A 24,816-nucleotide genomic window follows, 5' to 3' on the forward strand; every position below is an offset into this window, starting at 1 on the left:
AGGAGCTGTCTTTTTCCAAGTCGATCCATTGGACTAACGTTCACCAAAATTCACAAATGACATTATGCTATAGCTATAGAGACCTCTGATTAGTCACTGTTAACGGTTTATACACATTTTCCATGACTTCTCCATGACTTTTAACCAACTTTTCATGACTTACAGTCTACATGAACAAGTAAGCATTATTGGCACTGGAAAGATGCTGTGTCTGATCCCATGCCATTGTGCCTTTGATCAATGCACTTAACCCCCCCACATAGAACTGCACTGTTTGTCACATGTTGTCAACATGTGGTCAACCTTCCGTCTGGAGAGCTTCTGGGTGTGCGTGCTTGGCTTTTGATCCAGCCCTGAAACACCCAAGTCTGCTTATCAAGGTCCTGTTGAGGAGCTGATTTTTAGGCTACAATGTGGTTAATACTATGGTCTTCATAAAAGTATTCCCTCATTCAATAAATCATGGATGAAATGGATAAGGTAGGCTACTTCAATGCACTGTGTCTAACTAGACATGTTTATATATAAGGCTCAAATATGGATTTTTCAGGGGAGATCTATGCACATGCTTAGTTAACTATAGTTAACTAGCGAGATAACTGCTACAAGTTTGATTTTGAATTGACGATCAAGTTAGTCTCTCTGTCATTATTGTATACCTGCTGCTGAAATGTCGCGCTCTCTCTCCTCGGGCAACGGCCCACTCACACTGGCACACAAGGCAGCTTCACAGACATGCACTGAAGGGTCATTCCGATAATGGCTGATATGTAGTTATTTTTATTGGTTGATCATATTTAATAAGTGTGCTTTCATGAATTACATTAAAAACAAGTTTGAAACAAATTCATATGACTTTTCATGACCATACAAACCCAAATTTGACATTTTGGAACAGTGCATATTCAATCTGCGCAATCTCGAACAGCCTACTGTCACGCACAGATTCACAGACCAGTGGCAAATAAACTTGTACAAAGCCGAATCAAGAAAAGAATGCACACTCCCCATGTGTAACCACCCTCGTCCCCAGGACCTCCGCATGTGGCTTCTTCACCTGCGGGATCGTTTGAGACCAGCCACCCAGACAGCTGATGAAACTGAGGAGTATTTCTGTCTGTAATAAAGCTCTTTTGTGGGGAAAACTTGTTCTTACTGGCTGGGCCTGGCTCCCTAGTGTGTGGGCCTGGCTCCCCAGTGGGTGAGCCTATGCCCTCCCAGGCCCACCCATGGCTGCGCCCCTGCCCAGTCATGTGAAATCCATAGATTAGGACTTAATGGAATTATTTCAATTGACTGATTTCCTTATATGAATTGTAACTCAGTAAAATCGTTAAAATTGTTGCATGTTGCATTTATTTTTTTGTACAGTATAATTTGGGTGAACTATCCCTTTAAGATGGGTTGGGGTTTGCATATTGATAGGAGTCAAATGGGATGACCAAAAAAGATTGGTGTATATGTTATAAGATTTCTTTATGCAACATGTTTGATTGCAAGATTATAATGTCAACATGAAACATCCACTCGAGAAAATGTTGCCTTAGTCCAGAGAGGATAGGGGACATTATTGACTATATACTGTCACCTGGCGGTCAACACTGAGTTATCTAAACTTTCTAAAGGTTGGACAAATCATTGAGATATAAAGATATTTCATTCCTGTAAGATATGTAGGAAGGTAAAACACAAACAATATAACAATGCATTGCTCTATATTCATTAACCTTACAGAGATCAGTGATCCAGTAAAAAATATAGAATTAGCTGCAAAGAGCATCGCATGATACGTCGTAATAGTGTCTTCAATATATCATCAACGTGAACACGTATTATGGAGAAAGTCATTGGGTGCAGTGTTGCTATGTCCGCAGTTTTCCAGCAATTAGGCTACTTTGAAAACGATGTCGCAGATGAAAATGTATTGTCGGTTTTTTGGACTACTTCTAATATATTTCACTGTGAACTGCTGCTGCTGACTATCAGGCAGTGTGCAGGTTGTTACTGAGTGAGTGAACGGTAGAGAGGGTTGAGGGGCGAAGGGGTGTGTGTGCCATTCCGCCGCCATACGCAAGACCAAAAAATGCTGCCCCTCACAAAACTAGAATTGTCCCAGTAAGCAAAATGACATTGAAAATACGTCTAAAATACGTATTTTCCAGAAGTTGACGTTAGGTTCCATTTAGATTCTGAATGGAAGGTGAAAAGGTATTTTCCGTATGTTTAAAATACATATTTTTTTAGAACAATGAAAAGGCATATTTTCCAGACATTGAAAAATAAGTATTTTCCGGACGTTAAAATCAGGTTCATTTCGGGCTCCCGAATGGTGCAGCGGTCAAAGGCACTGTATCTCAGTGCTAGAGGCATCACTATAGACCCTCGTTTGATTCCAGGCTGTATCACAACTGGCCATGTTTGGGAGTCCCATAGGGCGGTGTACAATTGGCCCAGGGTCGTCCAGGTTAGGGTTTGGCCGGGGTAGGCCGTCATTGTAAATAAGAATTAGTTCTTAACTGACTTGCCTAGTTAAATAAAGGTTAAATCTAAAATAGAAATACATTTGGTTCAAAATGAAAGTTGAAAAAATGTATTTTCCTGATGTTGAAAATACAGTTGAAGTCGGAAGTTTACATACACCTTAGCCAAAAACATTTAAACTCAGTTTTTCACAATTCCTGACATTTAAAATGTAGAAATGTCCTGTTTTAGGTCAGTTAGGATCACTACTTTATTTTAAGAATGTGAAATATTTCAGCGTTTATTTCTTTCATCACATTCCCAGTGGGTCAGAAGTTTACATACACTCAATTAGTATTTGGTAGCATTGCCTTTAAATTGTTAAACTTGGGTCAAACGTTTTGGGTAGCCTTCCACAAAGCTTCCCACAATAAGTTGGGTGAATTTTGGCCCATTCCTCCTGACAGAGCTGGTGTAACTGAGTCAGGTTTGTAGGCCTCCTTGCTCGCGCACGCTTTTTCAGTTCTGCCCACATATTTTCTATAGGATTGAGGTCAGGGCTTTGTGATGGCCACTCCAATACCTTGACTTTGTTGTCCTTAAGCCATTTTGCCACAACTTTGGAAGTATGCTTGGGGTCATTGTCCATTTGTTAGACCCATTTGCGACCAAGCTTTAACTTCCTGACTGATGTCTTGAGATGTTGCTTCAATATGTTCACATAATTTTCCTACCTCATGATGCCATCTAGTTTGTGAAGTGCACCGGGCCCTCCTGCAGCAAAGGACTCCCACAACATGATGCTGCCACCCCCGTGCTTCACAGTTGGGATACAGTGAATTATAAGTGAAATAATCTGTCTGTAAACAGGCTGGAGGTTGGAAATATGTATTTTCCGGATGTTGAAATCAGGCAGATTTTTGGTTCTGAATGAAAGTTGAAAATAAGTAATTATAGACGTCTATGTTTGGGCCAAATCAAGGTTGGTCCAGACCGGACAAAATCTGAACCAAACATAGACGTCTATGATTGGTTCAGATTTGGTCCGAATCAGACCAAAAACCAATGTCTGTGCATGTGGAAATCAAGGCCGGTCCGGAACTGCACCAAAGAAAGAATTTCAAAAGGCATCAGAGTTGATCGGTGCTTACTGAGGTGTAGCCTACAGTGTACACAGAAATATCATTTTATGAATACCCATCTATGTGGTAAACCTACCATTTTTAAAACTGGCCATTGCATTGGCTTTACTAGTCCTGATTCCTGTGACTAATCAATTTGGCTATTTAAGCTCTGAATATCAGCAACCCAATTTTATCAGGAGTTATCGTGATCAGCTTATGATCAGCTTGTTAAAATATTGATGATACAAACTTGAAATCACTGATCAGGACAACCGGATGAAACTCCTGGACAACAGTTGTGATTTCCCATTGCAAATTGTCCATTTAACTTTGCATTTCTTCTTTGCCAAGATAATCCATCTACCTGACAGGTGGGGCATATCAAGAAGCTAATTAAACAGCATAATCATTACACAGGTGCACCTTGTGCTGGGGACAATAAAATGCCACTCTAAAATGTACTGTTTTGTCACACAACACAATGCCACAGATGTCTCAAGTTTTGAGGGAGCGTGCAATTGGCATGCTGACTGCAGGAATGTTCACCAGAGCTGTTACCAGATCATTTCATGTGAATTTATCTACCATAAACTGCCTCCTATGTCGTTTTAGAGAATTTGGCAGTACGTCCAACTGGCCTCACAACCGCAGACCACGTGTATGGTGTAGTGTGGGCGAGAGGTATACTGATGTTGGTGGTGGGGTTATGCGCCATGGTGGTGGTGGGGTTCTGGTATGGGCAGGCATAAGCTACAGACAACGAACACAATTTAAGTTTATCGATCGCAATTTTAATGCACAGAGATACCGTGACGAGTCCTGAGGCCCATTGTGATTTATTTCAATTGACGGATTTCCTTATATAACCTGTAACCCTGTAAAATCTTTGAAATTGTTGCATGTTGCGTTTATATTTTCATTCCTTATGGAGACACCCTTTTTCCACAAAACATATTAATGCACTAGAACTGATATGATGGCGACATAGCATTGGAAAACGACTTTAGGTGCACTGGAGCTCTTTAGATAAATTCGCTCAGAGGTGGTTGAATGTAAACTGCATTCTAATGTTGACTTTTCTTATGGATAACAGTATCAAGCGAAGGGTTTTACTCGTGCTCAGTTTTAGAGGATCTGGAGCACTGCGCGAGTGGAAATTTGAAACCTAAGTTAAGGAACTCCTTCGCATGCTTGTGTTGTGGGAAAAAGTCCACAATTAAAATGACATTAAATGTGGAGAATGATAGGCTACATTTGCATCTGTTGGCCATCAAGTAGTCTATTAATTTCTATGCCATTGCAGGCTACTGTAGCCTACCATTTGATACAATAAATATATATTGAAAGTGTTTCTTGCACAGATCCCCTGTCCAACTTTCATCACTCAAACTCTCCTGTCGGATTTATCTAGTTATGCACATGCGCAAACAGGATTTATTTACAATTATAAACTGGGTGATTTGAGCCCTGAATGCTGATTGATTGAAAGCCATCGTATATTAGACGTGTACCACGGGAATGACAAAAACATACTTTTTACTGTCCTAATTACGTTGGTAACTAGTTTATGATAGCACTAAGGCACCCCAGGGGGTTGTGGTATATGACCAATACTGCGGCTAAGGGCCGTTCTTTGTGGTATATGGCCAATATACCACGGCTAAGGGCTATGTCCGGAGAACAGCCCTTTGCCGTGGTATATTGGCTATATACCACACCTCCTCTGGCCTTATAGCTTAATCATAGCAGTCAAAACGAGCTAAATTGACATCCATTGATGAAAAATTATCTAGAGAGTTTAATAAGGGTGATTTATCTTTTCTCTTGCGACATATTCATAAACTTGCAAGAATTATTATTTTGATGGAAAACAGAATTTTGCTTCTTAGCCTACGTTGTTAAAAATGACATCAATATTCCTTCTTAATTTGCTCGCTAACATTATGGAAAAAGGGTTTATTGGATAATTATAAACAGGGTGGTTCGAGCCCTGAATGCTGATTGGCTGACCACGGGTATGACAAAACATTTATTTTTACTGCTCTAATTACGTTGGTAACCAGTTTATAATATCAATAAGGCACCTCGGGGTTGCTCGTGAGTAAGAACAGACATTACCCGTGGTATATTGGCCATATACCACACCCCCTCAGGCCTTATTGCCTAACTATGCAATGGGTGGGTCCAATCCTGAATGCTGATTCCAGTCGGTCTGTTCCACTAGTTACCACCTGCTAAATATGTGATTTTAAAATGCCTATTTACCATGTTCGTATCTGACTGTGCAATCCACTGTCTCAATAGCCCAGCCAGGCACTTTATAAACTTGATCTCCACTATAAAAACAACAGCGGATATTTGTATAAACCTTGCTGTTTGTCTGTCCGACATTTGCAACATTGTTTCAATATTCAACTTTGATCTCCAGCTGTCCCATAGAAATGAATGTGTAGGGAGTCGGGATGAGGCAGGCAGCGTTTTTCAGCCAGTCAACATCATGAATCAGCTAGCATAATTTTTTTATGGATACAAACAAATACATGTAAATTGAAAAAAGTTAATACAAAACAAAGTGCAGCTAGTTTGCAGTCTTTCCAGCTTCCGTTTGAAGTGATGGTGTTAACTGTGTTGTTGGCTAGCTCCTCTCATCAGGCGAAATTGCGCCTCATTCGCTCATAATTATGGATATCCAAATGTCACTAGAAAACAGCTTAAACAAATGCGGCTACTTCGCTGTTATTCTGGCAGCACTTTTTGACCTGACTGTAAATTGGCCGTAGTTGGCTAGCTAGCAAGCAAGAGATAAGAACGTTGCCAGCCAGTATGTCAATGGAACATTTAGAACGAACGACGGGGTCGCGTCCACAGAACAACTGATCGACTGGGTCGTGTCTCTGGCAACCGAACCGAATGACCGACCAGTGGGCTTGGGTAGCAACCTTAGATTTGTGTCGGGACAATATCTCGTGGAAGGATGAAATAGTATGAATAAATGAAAATATGTAAATTATTATTTGAATATGTTGGTAACCCATTGTATAAAAGTGATAATGCCCTCGAAGCAGGGCCAAATGTGTCAACTCCTCTTGCTGCAAAAAAAAATCCGGGTAGTTTTCAGGCCTTGTGTCAGGTTTTCAAAGGTCATTGGATATACATTTTAGCTGGACCTGGCAACCCTGATTGGGTGCACTGTTTGACCACCGCCGTGGAAGTTGAGGGCGCTCTGCCTTCCCCTCCTTCCAGTGCCTCTCACTCTGCCTGTCCGTCACACGTTGTGTACACTGGTACGGCGGGAGGCCTGACCCCCCATGAACCGGCGACTTCCTCTTTTTCAGATTTCATGGCGATCGGGAGAGAGGGAAGACCACCGAAGCACGCACACTGTCTCAATCCAACCGAAATACAATTATTTAGGTAAATAATCTGCCGCTCGTGCATTACTCAGTTACCGGGGTAGCGAATGATGCACGCCTAACGTGCACGTTGGGGATATCCACGTTTCCACCGTGATCTTTCGTTTCTGAATTTCAGATATTCACATTGTAGCGCAATTCGCTAATAACGAATCGGACGAAATGGGCTCCACCAGTACGCATCTCCCACACGTAGTAACGTTAGGCTAGCAAGCAAGCTAACTTGCTATGCTAACTATCCAACGGTAGTTTGATATGTTTGTTCAAATATAACGTTAAACTAGCCACCATTAGGTCGAACTTTTCGTGTATTTTTGGGATGCTTACAATGCGTTTTGTTTAATTCAAATATGGTTCCGATAATAAGTAACGATGTGTTTTATCTGGCACGGTTAACTGACCAACTAACCTTAGCTAATGTTAGCTTACTGGCTATATAGCTAGCCAGATGCGATAATAAACGGTCGTTATTAGTAGCCATCCAGTTAATTTAATTGCTAATGTTACCTAGCTAGCTAACATGGCGGCTTTGCAGAGTTTTGAAACTTGTAGCTAGTTGTTCGATAGTGAAATGTACGTTATCAGCCATATGTTGTAATGGGTTGGGCTTGCAAACAACTGTATTGGATACTTTGTATCAACCTTGCTCTTATTAAATTATTAACTGCCATTGTTTCCATAACCCAGTCACTGTTGATTACATTGTGATGGGTTTCAAGTTTGGAATGCATAACGTTAATCATCGCTACTTTTAGCATTTATACGTTTTGGAACGTTATCCCAACTTCTCAAATGATGTGATTCTATCTAAGTGTCATAGTTAGAGGTTTGAATGGATATTTTTAATTATGTAAAGTTAGGCTGGCTAATTCTTCCTCACATTATGCCAGTGTACGTCATCAAATGGTAGCCAACTAGTGTTAACTGTTCTCGCTAAGTTGGAAGTCCAGTTTGTAAGCATAACTTGTACACATTATAATATGGCAGACACCCCTGTCCAAAATATTAGACACTAGTCTTCATCTAACAGTGATCAAGGCCTAACTACTGTTCCACAAGCACTTTTTGTTATAATGCCTTTCCTCATTCTGCCAAAGTACTCCATGTTTAGCACTCACCTTTTTTCTATTGGTTAGGCCTAGAAGTGACTGATGTTATTGTTATGAGTGGGCCCTGGGTATGTTAGAGGTGGGTCGGTAGTTATGAGAATACATCTTATATAGTCACAAACTATTTATTCTTAAATTGGGTCGTTTGGAGGATGATTTGGGTCACGGCAGGACAGTCAACTTCTAATTTGCATCTTGAGATGAAAAAGTTTAAGAACCCCTGTCAGTTATCTAATCTAAGTATATGTTTGTGTGAGCGAGTGAAGAAAGCCCTCGGATAATAAGACAATTTTTTTTAGCTTGACAGTGAGATCTAAGCAGACAGACACTGAACGGATTCTCTTGCTGGTAAGTCAGCCACTCCTCCATATGGTCACTAGTCTTTCCGTTTGGAAAAATGGAAAGTGCACCATCTATTTGTCCCTCCTGTTTAGGTAATTTATCTCACACCATTGGATAGGTGAAAGCAAGGGTTATCAACTACATGGCTTTCACCAATCCAGTCAAGTCAGAGTACGTATAATCTTTAGGGAGAGAAGAATGGATGCATTTTTAAAGTATTGAAACAGGCCAGAGGTTTACATTTACCACCTAGAAAGCAGAAGTCAGAATACACACTCACCAATACCACACTACGTGGGTATGTGTTTATTTGGGTGTAAGTTCCTATTTCGTTTGATGCAATATTTTACAATGCAAGTGTTAATTAACAACTTGGGTTGCTTCTTTTGTACCAATAAAGTTTGACAGAATTTGGGAGTGAGAGAGAAGACACACTTTTTTTTGGTGTAAGAACATAGGATTATAATTTATTTAGTAGATGCCTAAACCTTAGTGCCCTGTGTTTATTGTAACTTCTTAAGGCTGCTAAACTTGAAACCACATTTGCATCAACTAACCTCTAAAGATCCTGCAGCAGTAACTGCACCCTACTCTAACTGTGATAGTGTGGTTTTTCCCTCTCTCAAATTGTTGAACTTTATTGGTGCGAAGTAAGCAATCCATGTTGCAGAAGCAGTACAACAGAAATTACAAATGAAACCTTACGCATTCTAACCGGCCACAACTCTGTCTTTCTTGCGCTCTCTCCCCCTCTCAATTGCTATATCTCTCTCTATCTCTGTGCAGGTGTTGCTCAGCTGGCAGTAGTGGTTTCTAGTGCTGGTGTTCTGTTGAAGGGGCTCCTTAGCGCTCTGTGCTGTTGTCTTGCTGTGTCCTGGGTTAGGACTGCCAGCCTATGGCTCTAATGGACAAACACAAAGTAAAGCGACAAAGACTTGACCGCATTTGTGAGGGTAAGGAGCCATGTTTTGCGACACACTCAAACGCGCACACAGACACTGATCTCATACAGACACGCACGCACTCACACACTGCGCATCTTACATCTTGTATTTTTCTATAATAGGCATTTGAATATTACGATTTCACAATTCATTTTATCAGGTTATAGTCATATGGTAATGAGTATTCTCACATGATATTCTCACACCTCCATCACAAATTCATAATACAAAATGGTTTCTACAGGTCTGATTTGGTGTATCAGAACATCCTCCAGAGAGGATGTGCAGTTTTCTTCAAATTAATTGAACGTGTGATTATCACATGCCTATGTCTATAATATTTTGCACTTCCAGTGCATTCGGAATGTACCACTTGACTTTTCACATTTGTTACGTTACACCCTTATTCTAAAATTGATGGGGGGGAAATTCCCCTCATCAATCTACACACAATACCCCATAATGACAAAGCGAAAACGGGTTTTTAGAAAATTGTGCAAATGTATTAAAAATAAAAAACAGAAACCTTATTTACTTAAGTATTCAGACCCTTTGCTATGAGACTTGAAATTGAGCTCAGGTGCATCCTGTTTCCATTGATCATCCGTGAGATGCTTCTATAACTTGATTGGAGTCCACCTGTGGTAAATTAAATTGATTGGACATGATTTGGAAAGGCACACACCTGTCTATATAAGGTCCCACAGTTGACAATGCATGTCAGAGGAAAAACCAAGCCATGAGATTGAAGCATTGTGTCTAGGGTCAGATCTGTGGAAGGGTACCAAACAATTTCTGCAGCATTGAAGGTCCCCAAGAACAGTTGCCTCCATCATTCTTAAATGGAACAAGTTTGGAACCACCAAGACTCTCCCTGTAGCTGGCCGCCCGGCCAAACTGAGCAGTCGGGGGAGAAGGGCCCTATGGTCACTCTAACAGAGCTGCAGAGTTCCTCTGTGGAGATGTGAGAACCTTCCAGAAGGACAATCATCTCTGCAGCACTCCACCAATCAGGCATTTCTTTAGGGGGGTAAAAAGGCACATGACAGCCCGCTTGGAGTTTGCCAAAAGGCACCTAAAGGACTCTCACACCATGAGAAACAAGATGCGATGGTCTGATGAAATCAAGATTGAACTCTTTGGCCTGAATGTCAAACGTCACAAAGATGAACGGAGCAAAGTACAGCGAGATCCTTGATGAAAACCTTCTCCAGAGCGCTCAGGACCTCAGACTTGGGCGAAGGTTCACCTTCCAACAGGACAACGACCCTAAGCACACAGTCAAGACAACGCAGGAATGGCTTCGGGACAAGTCTCTGAATAAATGTCCTTGAGTGGCCCAGTCAGAGCCTGACTTGAACCCGATCGAACATATCTGGAGAGACCTGAAAATAGCTGTGCAGCGATGCTCCCCATCCAACCTGACAGCTTGAGAGGATCTGCAGAGTAGAATGGGAGAACCCCCCCGAATACAGGTGTGCCAAGCTTGTAGCATCATACCCAAGAAGACTCAAGGCTGTAATCGCTGCCAAAGGTGCTTCAACAAAGTACAGGGTAAAGGGTCTGACTACTTTTGTGAATATATTTCGTTTTTTTTTTTTGTTGCTTTGCTTTGTCATTATGTGGTATTGTGTGTAGATTGACAAGGGGAAAAAAAGATTAAATCCATTTTAGAATAAGGCTCTAACGTAACAAAATGTGGAAAAAGTCAAGGGGTCTGAATACTTTACAAATGCACTGTACATCAGCTGCTAATATGGAATATATTTTATTAATGATCAGCCTATTGGTTTGTGGAGTGGCAGATGGGATATAGGGCTGGGAATTATTACAATGCTTTGTTGGCGATACGATATGTATTGCGACTCTCACGGTTGTATATATATTGCGATTTTGTGATTCAGTGTTCCACACATATTGCTCACCATATGTCTGCTGCAGAGAGACGAGAGAGCATGAGAATGAGTTTTCATCAGTCATGGAAATAAAAGTGCCGAAAATAAATTTGTCTCCCTATTTCAAAAGAAGATGCAGAACAAGCTATTAAGGAAAAATACTGGAGTTTTGGTGCCAGTACAGCCAACTAGCTCAAAAATAATATTGCGATATTGTCACAATATAGTCCCCCCCCCCATCACTAGTAGAATAGTGTAGTGATGGGTCGGGGTTAGTCAGAGAGAGCGCAAAATGCCCTTATCTCACTTCCTGTTTCTGTCTGTGGGGATTTCAAGAGGGGTTAGTGGGTGGCCAAGCTGGTGTGCCTGAGCTATGAGCCGTGAGAAAGAACGCCAAGGCAAGATACAAATGATGAGGATGACTGAGTACATGACAGGCTAGGATAATAGACCAGTTAGATTACAACATGATCATTGTTTTTTTTTGACAAAGACTGAAATTAATTGAAAGGGTAGAATGGTGTCGCTTTGGCCTAGACATAAAACAAATAAATTGCTATTGCAAGTCATTCCAAGCCTCAATTTGTAGTTTATAAAAATGTCATAAAAAGGTAATGAAAACATATAAAATATCTTAAATTCTGGACATATAAGACAAAATTCTGGTCTGTACTACCCCAGTCCAAACAAAATAAATTGGTGCGAAATGCAGCCCTTGGGTGATGTTGAGATAAAATGGAGGGAGTTGTCTGGGAGAGTCAGGTCCCCTGAGATGAGTGAGAGGAGCAGGGTGAGGGGTCGCGGCCGTGGCTACAGGGAAACGGGCCAGCTGTCTCTTTAAAAAACAACAACAGCCAAACCAGACCTAGCCACTGCCTGGCTATGCTAATGAGGTTAGTGCTGGTTGGCTGGCCCTCAATGGAGCCGTCCCTGATTGGAGCCGGACCGTGGGGGAGGGGCTGGGTGTGGATGACAGCAGGGACCTAGCCAGCCGAGAACAGTCTGACAGAACGAGAGAGAGAAAAGAAAGAACGATAGAGGGAGAGAGCGAGGCGAGAGAGAGAGAGAGAGAGAGAGAGGAAGACAGGCTGGCAAACTTCATAATGCAAGGTTAGGCGCTTTGTGTGTGTGTGTGTGTGTGTGTCGTTAAATGTGTTTGTGAAGGAGAGCTTGAAGATGGAAGGGGGTGATATGGGCTTGGGTGTGGTGTTGCCGACGAGTGTGTGTGCCGTTTCCTTTTTGCTCAGCGTGTCCTTGTAGCGAATTGAGCAACTGGGTGTGTGTGTGTGTGTGTACGGCGCCTGCTGTGTGTGTGTGTGTGTGTGTGTGTGTGTTATTGTGTGTCTGGCTGGAGGTTGGGTGGAGTAGTGCTGCATTATCATCCTACCCTGCCCCTCCCCCTCTCCCTGCTCTCTCTCACACACTCCTTAAACCGAGGGAAAGAGAAAGGAGGAGGAGGAAGGGAAAGAAAAGGAGGGAGGGAGAATGAATGAAGCGCTGAATGAATTGCATTGTGTGCGCGGCCATGCTTGTGCTCCATAAGCCTTGTACGCTAGCGTCCTTTACTCTAAATATTTGTGTGTTTGCGCTTCTGAGGCTGCCTTTTGTTAACCAGTAATTGGGAATCCATTGTGATCTCTGGCATGTGGAGATTAAGATAAAGGAAAATGCTTTATGTTTTTTTTTTTTTTTTATGAGATGCAGATTCACTTTCTTAAGCCTTCTCGGCTAGGCCCAGTTGGGAAATGCTTTGACGTCACAGGAAGCGTCCACAAATATTTGTCTTCCACCGCCTGCCTGCCACCAGTTCCTATCCTACTCCCCCCTCTCTTTCTCCCTCCCCCACACTCCCACTATGACACAGGACATAGTGTTTGTGCATGTGGATGTCTGTCTGTGTGTCTGTCCCTGCATGCGTCCTGCCCTCTGTCCAAGTGAATGTTCCAGTGAGACACATGCATTCACCCCCCCCCCCAGACCATACACCTGTCACGCAGAGACTGTGTGTGTCCTTCTGGTCTAGGGCCCAGTGGTGTGGTCTGGTGTGTGTTACGTGTGTGTGAGAAGGGCAGTGCGTTCCGATTCAAAAGGCCAGTTCATGATTAGTTCAGTGTGAAGGAGAGGCAGAACGCTAAGACACACACACACACACACACACACACGAATATGTCCTATGATGATAATGGTATCAGTGGTGATGTTAGCTTTTGTTGCAGTTGGCCACGGTTCTCTAGTGACCTTTGGCACAGATGTTAGCCTTGTGCTTTGTCTCGCATTCTGGCCACTCGGTGCTCAGTGATGATTGAGGATTTCGATGCAGACGCAGGACCACGGCGGACAAGTGTAGCCATGTATCAGTGGCGCGTGTTTACGGATGTGTGTACAGAACGTGTGTGTTTGGGGGGGAGGGGGGCTCCAGAGGAGGGAATTTAGGTCATGACTCAGTCTCTCTCTCTACCCCCTCCCCCCTTCTTCCCTGCACCCCGCATCTCAACCCCTCTACTGCCCCTCCCCCATCCGTCACACTCAACCTCCCCTGGCACTGCAGCCAGCTACAGTGTAGCGCCACAAGCCTTTTCATCCTCTACTCTGGCTGGAGTCAGGGATGTGGGTGGTGTGTCACTCAGTGTGTCTTACATGTGTCGTCATAGCATGTGTGTCTGAATGCCGTGGGGTTGGATGTATTGACGTTGTAGGTTAGTTATTGTGTTGGGCCCCCCCCCGTCTCTTTGTCATCTCAGATGTGCTCTCTGCAGATCCAGTTACATATTACCATTGCGTAACCATCACACGCAGCCACTGATCCCTCAGGGTGCCAGTGTTGACAAGGCCCTGGCTGTTTTGTGGGGACGGAGGAGAGCGCATCATGGGACTCACTTTGGGAGAGTTTGCTTTGGTGGTAGTATCATGTTAGTGGTCACTGGTCAGACTCACTATTCAGGTTGTGCCGGCTTTGGCCCCAGCACTGATGATGCCAGTGGCTGTTGTCATGCCTGGTCCAGTTCAGAGGGACTTTAATGGTGTGCACGTGTGTGTTGTAATGGTCAAGGCAATGGTGCGTGTAGAAGGTTTAGGGCAGTGACTCATTTTGCCCTGGTCCAGAGACTCCAGAAAGATTGTTGAATCACTAACCTCAATGAACAGTCCCATCTGGAAAGACACGGTTCACCGTATGCGGTGTTTTTGACTTTATCACACATTCCTAAAGGAAGCCATTTTGTCTGGGCAAATGATCAACTTGAAATGGACTGTAAACGTCAGGTGAACACTTATAGTTTGATGGTTATAATATGTACATTAAATTTTTAAAATAAAATAATAATAATAATAATTGGCCTGTGCTGGAATCAAATCCACAACCATTAGTGTGTCAAGCACCATGCTCCAACCTAGCCAGCCATTGGAACCAAAGCAGCACGTACGATTTTAGAATGCAACTAATTTAGTTACCTTTCATAACGCTAAATCATGTCTTAACTGTCCCCCTCTCCCCTGTGTGCAGGCATCCGCCCCCCCATCCTGAACGGGCCCATGCACCCTCGGCCCCTGGTGGCCCTGCTGGACGGGCGTGACTGCACCATAGAGATGCCCATCCTCAAGGACGTGGCCACTGTGGCCTTCTGTGATGCCCAGTCCACCCAGGAGATACACGAGAAGGTAGATGGAGCGAGACACACACACATTAGGAACACCTGCTCTTTCCATGACAGACTGACCAGGTGAAAGCTATGATCCCTTATTGATGTCACCTGTTAAATCCACTTCAGTCAGTGTAGATGAAGGGGAGGAGACATGTTAAAGAAGGATTTTTAAGCCTTGAGACGGATTGTGTATGTGTGCCATTCAGAGAGTGAATGGGAAAGACAAAATATTTTTTTAAAGACTGCCTTTGAACGGGATATGGTAGTAGGCGTCAGGTGCACCGGTTTTAGTCTGTCAAGAACTGCAACGGTGCTAGGATTTTCACACTCAACAGTTTCCTGTGTGTATCAAGAATGGTCCACCACCCAAAAGACATCCAGCTAACTTGACACAACTGTGGGAAGCATTGGAGTCAACATGGGCCAGCATCCCTGTGGAACGCTTTCGACACCTTGTAGAGTCCATGCCCCGATGAATTGAGGCTTTTCTGAGGGCAAAAGAGGGTTCAACTCAATATTAGGGAGATGCTCCTAATATTTTGTACACTCAGTGTTTATAAGGCAACATACACTGTCTGGTTGTAAGCTTCCTGTTAATTTGGCTATAAGCGGCACTTCCTGATTTCTAAAATATGAAAGAAGTTATTCAAGACTACCTCCTGACTGCCAGCCATATGTTTATTTGAGTATTTATGCACTGTCCCTTTAACGCAATGTCTAACCAGCAGTAAGATGGTGTGTTAACAATGTAGGTGCTGAACGAGGCTGTATTAATTTGTGTGATGGCCTTGTCTGACGGTGTGTGTGTATTAACCCCGTAGGTGCTGAACGAGGCAGTGGGGGCTCTGCTCTACCACACCATCACTCTCTCCAGAGACGACCTGGATAAGTTCAAAGGCCTCCGAGTCATTGTCAGGATCGGCAGTGGCTTCGACAACGTCGACATCAAAGCTGCAGCTGAGCTGGGTGAGTCATGCACGAATACACACACGCAGTATGCCGATGAACAGGTATACACACACACACACACACACACACGGATGCATATTACACGTAATCATATACACAGCCTTTCCAAGCTCTGCCCCATCACTCCCCTCTTTCCTTCATCGCACCATCTCCCTCTCTCCCCTCCTCCCCATCTCCCTCCCCCAGGCATCGCAGTGTGTAACGTGCCAGCGTGCTCGGTGGAGGAGACGGCCGACACGTCCATGTGTCTGATCCTGAACCTGTACCGCCGCGTCACCTGGATGCATCAGGCCCTGAGAGAGGGCACCAGGGCCTCCAGCGTGGAGCAGATCAGGGAGGTGGCCGGGGGAGCTGCCCGCATCCGGGGGGAGACGCTGGGCATCATCGGCCTGGGTGAGTGGGGGTAATCTGGGCTAGGGTGTGGAGGTTGACGGGGTTACTGGGTAGTGGAGAATGGGGCTGATTTGGAGCAGCTGATTTTGACTAGTGGCCCCTAGTCTGGCCTGTTTTCAGTCTGCCAGAGGCCCTGGAATTTGCTTTGGGTGCCTATGTGCCCCACAATGGAAATACAAACACTAGTTACCCCTATGCATTCCTCTCTCTGCAGGTCGTGTGGGCCAGGCGGTGGCTCTGCGGGCCAAGGCTTTTGGTTTCGGGGTGATCTTCTACGACCCCTACCTGCCTGACGGAGTGGAGCGCTCCCTGGGCCTGCAGAGGATGGCTACGCTCCAAGACCTACTCATCCACTCTGACTGTGTCTCTCTACACTGCAGCCTCAACGAACACAATCACCACCTCATCAACGACTTCACCATCAAACAGGTACAAAATGTCATAGTCACACACACGTACACACACACATTTTATGTGTGTTTTAGGGCTGCCAAACTATTTAAATAATCACAATTCATCTAAATGTTTTAATTTGCTAAAATTTGTCCCTTAAGAAAAAATAACCCTATTAAAAAGCAGTTTTAGTTACAGGCATGCTATGCTTTTATTGTAAGGGACGGAAACACAATCTGTATAAGAAATAAAATACAATGTTTAAATTATCTACATGTAATATTTTTGCATTGTAATTTCAGAAAATGTCATTAATATATCTGAAGTAATAGTGGAATGATGGTGTTTCACAATATTTTTTCCTCCCCCAAAAATTATTGGGCCAACACATAATTGCATTCTAATGGTGCAGCCTTCTTATTGGTCAACAAAAGACGGACTGGCTCTTGTTGTTAAATTGACTGGGCCTGAGCCGCGTGCTAACCGAATCCGTTAGTGAGCGATACTTTATACAAATCGTTCAGCCCCAGTCAATTTGACGAGATTTGAGATGTAGCTCTTTTTAACTCGGCATACTTACTCCCTCTCATTAATGTTCTTGAAGTTTAACACTTGCGAACACACACAAACAAACAGTTAAAGCTTCAGGCATTCTCAATTAGTGTTCTCCCAATTTCTGATTTGGAGCGTTAAGTACAGGAAAACAGAACTGGCTCTATGGACACAAGGGGCATTTACACCTGTTCAACAATGATATGAATTCCACAGAAGACAATAGCTCAGCCAGGTCTGAGTTCATGTAATAACAGCTATTAGATGTAGCCTAGGCTACTTCAACATGAACTAGTCACAAGCTGTTTCTACAAAAATTGAGATTATTTGCTTAAATCTTTTGACCTGAGAAATGCAACCACAACAGTACCTAAATGGAATGGATGTCCTGTTCTGGTTTAAAATTATTGCGGAGTTGTTAGTTATATCAAGAGGCATTCAACCATGACATTGTAAACATTCTTTTGGTTAGCTAGCCAACTTTAGCATAACTAGCTAGCTACTTTTGTCCAAAATATGTTTTTTTTGCTGTTATCTAAAGAAACTCCTGAGAATGTGTATATGGTTGAGCTTTCTGTACATTTTCCTTCATAATTATTGCTCAAAGCTGCGCGCAATGTGGATGTTTTTAAGGGTGTTTTCGCATATAAATCCTCTTTTAAAATAATTGATCTCAGTCCTATTTAAAGTGATCAAAAAACAATCTAAAAGAACTCAGTTGTCTTTGTATTCACGCTGCCCTTGCCTTTGAATGAGGACTCAACTCTTTTGCCTGTTCACTTCACCTTTTTTGAGGTCCGAATCCTCTTTACATTCGCATTTCTATTTTTTGTCGAAAGGAACCAAAGATATTTGTCCAACATTCGCTCAATGCACTCTAGTAAAAGTACAGGACAAGCCATTCCATCAGAACGTGCTATTGGACAGCTAGATATACCTACTTACATTTTGGAAGCTAGTAGATTACATTTTGTTAAAGGACGAGACATAATAATTGTCATCAGAAGATAATATTAACATGTAAATATTATTGGTAACAGATGAACTACCAGTAGATGAATTGCAGATTAAATAATGCTGTAGGCTACTGACCTTTCAACAGCTAGAATGAATTTTGTATCCATGTTGTGATTCTCACCAAAATATGTTGTCTTTTCACACTATTCAAACCCCACATTCGAATAAACAGTTATGAACCTCTCTCAGCCTATAGGTCAACATATTGCAAACAGAGAATCTGAACATCGTGTCAGCACAAAACACACGCATTTTAGAATTTCTCTGCGTCCTTGACAATCGCTAATCGGCACACATTTATTTATGTGAACCGGCACTTCCTCTTCTCTCCAATGTGAAGGGGTTATGGCAGGGGAAACGGTGTTGCGGTAGTCCCGTGTGTGGTGTGGTAAAAATGACAAGCAAACCTGGGGAGCTTTGTGTTTACGTTGTCCTAAACAAAAAAAGGGAACCGGACTTCCGAATTCAAGCGAACCATACTCAAACCACCTCTCGAGATGGTCTCAGTTTGGTTCGCTTAGGGCGCTCTTTTGAGGGCTCTAAGTTCCTATGGAGTGTTCACACTCCACAGAGTTCCTTTTTGGAGTCTTCACCCGCCACAAAAAAAAACGAGGTGAACTTCACTGAATTCACAAAAATTGGCTGAAAGGGACCAAGTGTGAGAACACCTTAAGAGACAGATGGCGCTACATAACAGCAGCTGCAACCGAGTGCAGGGTCCGTGCGGAATAGGGTCTGTGTGGAAACACGTGCGCTTGTAAGGGGTCCGTGCGGTGAAGAAATGAAAATGCGATTAATGGCGTCAAAAAATGAGTGCCTTTTTAAAAATGTAACACCCTTATTAACTCATTAACAGCCCTAGTATGTTTGTAAATTCACGTTCTTACATGCATATACAGGGAACTTCCAACATAATGGAAACACTTGACTAAATGAGGGATACAAAGTATATTAAAAGCAGGTGCTTCCACATAGGTGTGGTTCCTGAGTTAATTATGGGAGTGCGTGTGTATATAAAGTTAACCCTGTGTTTTGTGTGTAGATGCGCCAGGGAGCGTTCCTGGTGAACTCTGCGCGGGGAGGGCTGGTGGATGAGAAGGCTCTGGCTCAGGCCCTGAAGGAAGGACGGATACGAGGAGCCGCACTAGACGTCCACGAGACAGAACCCTTCAGGTAACACACACACACACACACACACACACACACTGGATGTTCAGTCGTTCACGAGACCGAGCCCTTCTGACACACACAGCCCACTGAAGGATCCTAGCCTGATTTGGAACCCCCCACAAGTCTGTTTGACCCCCCCCCCCGCCCGTCTCTCTTTTTCCCCCTCTAACCCTCTCTCTGTTTCTGTTGTTGTAGTTTCTCCCAGGGCCCTCTGAAGGATGCTCCCAACCTCATCTGTACCCCCCACACGTCCTGGTACAGTGAGCAGGCCTCCATCGAGGCCAGAGAGGAGGCTGCCAGGGAGGTGCGCCGTGCCATCACTGGTAAGACCCCTTAAACACTCGGCTTCAGCTAGTAAACACCGCCTGGGCTTCCATCCCCATCCTAACTTTCTATTATTAGTTATTACGTAGTGATGAATTGATTATTTCAGTGGCTTTATATAGCTTGAGTATGGCTGCATGTTTTGAGGTTCTGGAGTGGTCTGGTGTTATCTTACCTACACTCTTATTGTTTTTGCACAGAAGAAAAATGCAAATCAATGTGGTGAGAGTTTAAAATGGGTATAAAAAAATAAATAAAAATAAATGCATGTGCAGGAGAGCATTAACACCCTGAGTGGCTTGTACGGCACTCCCCCCGAAAATGGTATCCTGGTTATTAAAGCAGAGATTGTGGGGATTTATACGCTAATCCCTTGTCTCGCTGTCTGTCCTCTGTTAGGGCGTATCCCAGACAGTCTGAAGAACTGTGTGAATAAGGAATATCTGATGGCAGCATCCCAGTGGCCCAGTATGGAGGCTGCAACAGTCCACCCTGAACTCAACGGAGGCGGTGCATACAGGTGAGACCCTCAGCGGTTAAGGTGAGCACAGGAGGACAACCAAGTCAGGAAGTGTATCATGATGATTATTATTATACTTCATTTTATGCAAAATACGATATCTGTTCTTCACAGTCGATTTGGTTGTTGATGAATGTGCTGCAATGTTGTTCTCTCCTGAACAAGGCCCTGATATACATTCTTTCTCTCGCTCTCTCCACACGTCAGGTTTCCTGTGGGTCTGATCAGCGTAGCAGCAGGGGGTCTGACGGGGGCGGGAGCAGGGGTAGAGGCCCTGGCACACGCCATCACCCCTGTGTCCCATCCCCCCCACACCTCATCGCCAGGGCAACCCAGCAAGGCGGAGGCAGACAGAGACATCCCCTCTGACCAATAGCACCCCAACATTCCTCCGTCACCCCTGGAAACCAACAACCCCACCCTCTCTTCCCACCACCATCATCATCATCACCACCAACCCTCCTCTCCGACCTCAGGCAGATTGACACTGGGGTTCCGGTTTGATCCGGTTCGATCTGGATCTGTTCAAGCGCCGGTCCTTCAGAACACAGTACCAGCCCAGGAGTGACCTGCCGTCCACAAAATCCCCCTCCTCCGTAACCCTTCCTCGGACCCACTCAACCCCCCCCCATGGACCCCTATCTCCCCCTCTATCCATATTCCTCCCACAACAACAAACCTTCAGCAATAACTCTCTTCTCAAGTATTCAATTGGATTGGTATTTTCATAATTTTTTTTTTTTATTCTTTTGAGGAAAAACAAAACATTTCGTTTTTGTTTTGAGTAGCGTTTCTCCAGCGACGCTGGACCGAGAGTCTGGCTGTTATGATCCGTGAGAGAGGCGTGAAGGGTTGGCCCGGCGTACATTAGTGGCTTTCTGATGTTACTGCCATCCTTTCTCTTACGCATCTCGCTCTCTCTCTCTCTCTTTCTCTCTCTCTCTCTCTCTCTCTCATTTTAGAAAATGTGTACAAAAGTAAGACACACAACACATCGGGCTTCTATTGTCCCGATAATTCCGATCCTGTTCCTAGATCTGTATCTAGCTAGCTTTAGCCAAGTCAGCTAAAGCACATACAGATCTGGGACCAGGCTACCTGATTCCCTGTCTGTTGGCTAGTGTAGGGATGAATAATGTCAGTGAAAAGCTGAAACCTTAGCAAAGCGTGTTACGTCTCCTCTGCCGCTACAGGGCCGTGTTAAACCCTGTGAGTCCTGTCTCTTCTCCTCAAGATGGTGAACCCTCTCCTTTGGCAGGTGACAATTCTCTTCCCTGCTTTTAGATCCCCTTTTTGGTGGTCTAACAGCCGAGCTCCTTTTGTTCCAGCGCCAGTCACTTCCTGTTGAAAGGTCAGGTGGATAGGCGTCCTTTGTTGCGCTCTGTGTCATCACTCAACAGGCCCTTGCCCACGACGTGATCTTATACTCGGCAACAGTTATGTGAAGTGTTTATTCTGTAAAGGCTGTCCCCTGAACCAGTGTGGTGTGTAGCTTCAAGATCATGTGAGAACAGTTTCATATCAGTTGGATTGTGGCTTTCCACCCCCCCCCCCCAAAAAAAAAGGTTAAACTATTGTTCAAGAGCCTTTTTGTTTCTCAGAGGCACTTAACTTAGCACCAAGTACACACACACAGCGAGCTTGCAACATTGTTAGCTAGGACCGAGGTTTGGCCAGCAGGGGGTGCCACTGCCATCTGAATGCTCAGTCTGTGGCTGTGCTCAGAGAGAGGGGCAGTGATTTGGCTGCAGCGTTGAGTTGCGTATAACCAGCCTGACAGCTACCCCTGGGTTTTCTTAACACGTCCACACGAAGCAGTCAGCCATAGGGAAAGGGGAAGTACAACTCTTTTTGCCGTGACGTCATTAATTACCTGCTGACTTCCAAAGACGACCAGGACGAGTGACAAGGCAAGGACTTGCTGTCTTTCTCTCTCCCAGACCTCTCAGATCTACATCTCAGTCCATCCACCCAACCTCTCTCTCACCCCATCCAGCCCTTGAAGAACTCTGCTCTCCACCAGTGCTTTATCAGCAAGTGTGGATCCACCCATCCCTTTAAGATTGGGCAGTGTAGCCAGCGAGTTGATTCAAGCATCCCTTTAAGAAGACAGATATTCACCGTTCCCGTTAAGACCGAAGGGAGAGTGTGTGGAGTCTTTATTCTTACATAATCATAGTGGCTTTTCAAAGGCGACCGTGTTGTCTGCGTGTGGACCCCCACCCATCCCCCATTGGTTGTATTGACAAGTCGTTGTCTTTCTGAAAGAGTAGTCCCTACGAGTAACTCTTAACGCCGTCGTCTCTCGTTGTTTCAAGGGAATACCTTTTTTCTAGTACCTCAGTAACAGATATTGAATGTACGTTCAAACCCTTTTCTTTTTTGTACAGCTTTTGTAGAGACCCCTTTGCTATTCCTGACCAGAAGGGTTGTGAAAATCGAGACAATGACGATGATAAATAAACACCCCACTCAATAACCGAGTTGACCAAACAACTTTTTAGGATTTCTCTGCAGTTTTTTTCCACTGTCAAAAATCTCAGGCACCGAGACCAGTTACTTACTTATCTCTCGTCTTCACCTTAAATGTTATACTTCATTTGTTTCTCTGTGAAAAATGAGCACAATGCTTTCCCGTGATTCTACAATTCGACATCAGATTCCAGTTGATCTGACAAGCTTCTTCAACCTCCCGCTCTACAGCACAATGAAACTTGGATTCAAATTCAAAGTGTCAGCATGATCCGTTTTTATTTTCTAGAATGTAGAACTATATGCCTTTCTACTCTCCCTAATGTCATGCTGCTCCAGCTATTGTGCATGTGAGGTATTTTTGGAGGGCAAACGCTATTGGCCTAAAGATTGTCATCTTGTTGTCCACCCTTTGCTCCCCAGTGCTTAACCCTTAACCCAAGTTGCCATTTTGTGGTGGTCAGTAACCAGTGATGTACAGTTTTTCCCCTTCCTACCAGAGTCTATGAGGACATGGACATGAGGACATTATAGACTCCTGTGTCATGTGATGAGTATATATTTTTTTAAATATCCCCCATAGTTTGAGTTATGAGTTTAAATAGTGACCTTAAATTGCCATTGATGATATTGATGACACATTTTGGTTGTTTTCAGTTCATCAATGTGTTCAAAACCAATTATTTTTTGACTCTTCATTTGTAATCGCGCTCACTCTCTCTGTGTTCTACATGTTGTACTGAAACATTTCAGGAACAAACGTTTGAGTTTTTTTTGTTGTCTTAGCCGCCCTACTGTATTTAGCCTCTTCCTGTATAGTAACCGTAACTGTTAACTCTCCCTGTATAGTAGCTGTAGAGTTGCCATGGAAACACTCACTGCCTTAAACACAGTTGACCACAGTAGGTGGAGTAGGAGAGACACACAGTCAGACCGAAACCCCGCTAACAACTCACACCGTAAGGTTGTTATTCAATCAAACACCGGTGACGAGGTTTCCCGGATAAGTCAAAAATAACATGCTCTCCACAGAGCTAAAAAGGGTATTTGATTTGACGTGCAGTTGAGTGTCTTAAGTTCCACACTGCAAATGTTTTGTTGAGTACATCAGTCAAAATATGCATTCTCTCAGTCCAGAAAGAACATTTCTGGGTTAACCAGGTGAGCCATTTTGATTGAATTTCCCCTACATGTAGGTCACTGTCAGTGCTACAGACTGAAGGAAAGTCCATCTGATATTTCACTCTGGGGTGTGAGAATGTCGTCCCCCATCCCCCGTGCTCCGGCGCTCTGAAAGTCTCATGGCCAGCCCCGAGACTCTGGGCAACAGCGGACACTGATGTGGTCTGTCAGACCAGCTGAAAATGATGGATAGAGTTGGTCACTTTTCTCTCTCAGGGTTGAAATGCACACATATCCTTTCCGCAGCCTCTTCCTCTTCCTGTCGGTTCTGTGTTCCGCGCTCCTCAGGATGTTGAGCAGTCTCCTGACTTCCAGAAGGCCCTCACCATTCTCTCCTTCTCTCCTTCTTGTGTTTTGGTTTTACCTTCTGTTCTTTGGCACTGACAACTAACCTTCATTTTGCAATGAATGAATAAATGTTTTAAATGAGCTGTGTGTAATGTTGAAATTTGGGAAATGTATTTTTACAACATGTGAACATTAGGTTTTTTTGGGGGGGGGGGTGTCTTTCACTCATCCTTTGTTGTGAATTCATTGATTTACTTTCACCAGACTCCTGTAACGTCTCCTGTAACTAGGCTCTTAAGCTTTTATTTTTGTTTTGTTTACTTTTTTTATTAGAAACAATCATGTTTGTGATGGTAATTTCCGATGGTAAACTCCACACCGTATTTTAATAAAATCAAAAAAATGTACCCTTTGCTTTCTCGCCCTGCTTTCTTTCTGTGTTCTCTCTCTCTCTGTGTGAAACATGTTAAACCTTTAACTCATTTGACTGACCGTTGCTCGTGTGTGTGTGTGTGTGTGTGTGTGTGTGTGTGTGTGTGTGTGTGTGTGTGTGTGTGTGTGTGTGTGTGTGTGTGTGTGTGTGTGTGATTTTCATGCGTTCATAGTGC

General features: G+C 43.8%; 1 protein-coding gene across 4 annotated transcripts; it reads left to right on the forward strand.

Annotated features, from left to right (window-relative positions):
- The first annotated feature begins 6,784 nt into the window (after positions 1–6,784).
- Positions 6,785–24,615, forward strand: LOC106604922 (C-terminal-binding protein 2). 4 transcript variants are annotated; one of them, XM_014200060.2, is made up of 10 exons: positions 6,785–6,998; positions 9,235–9,401; positions 14,790–14,944; positions 15,750–15,894; positions 16,084–16,290; positions 16,505–16,719; positions 19,295–19,425; positions 19,618–19,745; positions 20,146–20,287; positions 20,474–24,615. In XM_014200060.2, exons 2-9 carry the CDS (start codon positions 9,344–9,346, stop codon positions 20,268–20,270), a joined length of 1,164 nt encoding a protein of 387 aa, XP_014055535.1. In that variant the 5' UTR covers positions 6,785–6,998; positions 9,235–9,343; the 3' UTR covers positions 20,271–20,287; positions 20,474–24,615. The 4 variants fall into 4 exon arrangements, with proteins under 4 accessions (XP_014055535.1, XP_014055532.1, XP_045574210.1 ...); XM_014200057.2 differs by having other exon boundaries at positions 20,146–20,266; XM_045718254.1 differs by lacking the exon at positions 6,785–6,998 and adding an exon at positions 8,436–8,454 and having other exon boundaries at positions 20,146–20,266.
- Positions 24,616–24,816: the final 201 nt, after the last annotated feature.

The sequence above is a fragment of the Salmo salar genome, chromosome ssa05, assembly GCF_905237065.1.
Source record: "Salmo salar chromosome ssa05, Ssal_v3.1, whole genome shotgun sequence".
NCBI lineage: Eukaryota > Metazoa > Chordata > Actinopteri > Salmoniformes > Salmonidae > Salmo > Salmo salar.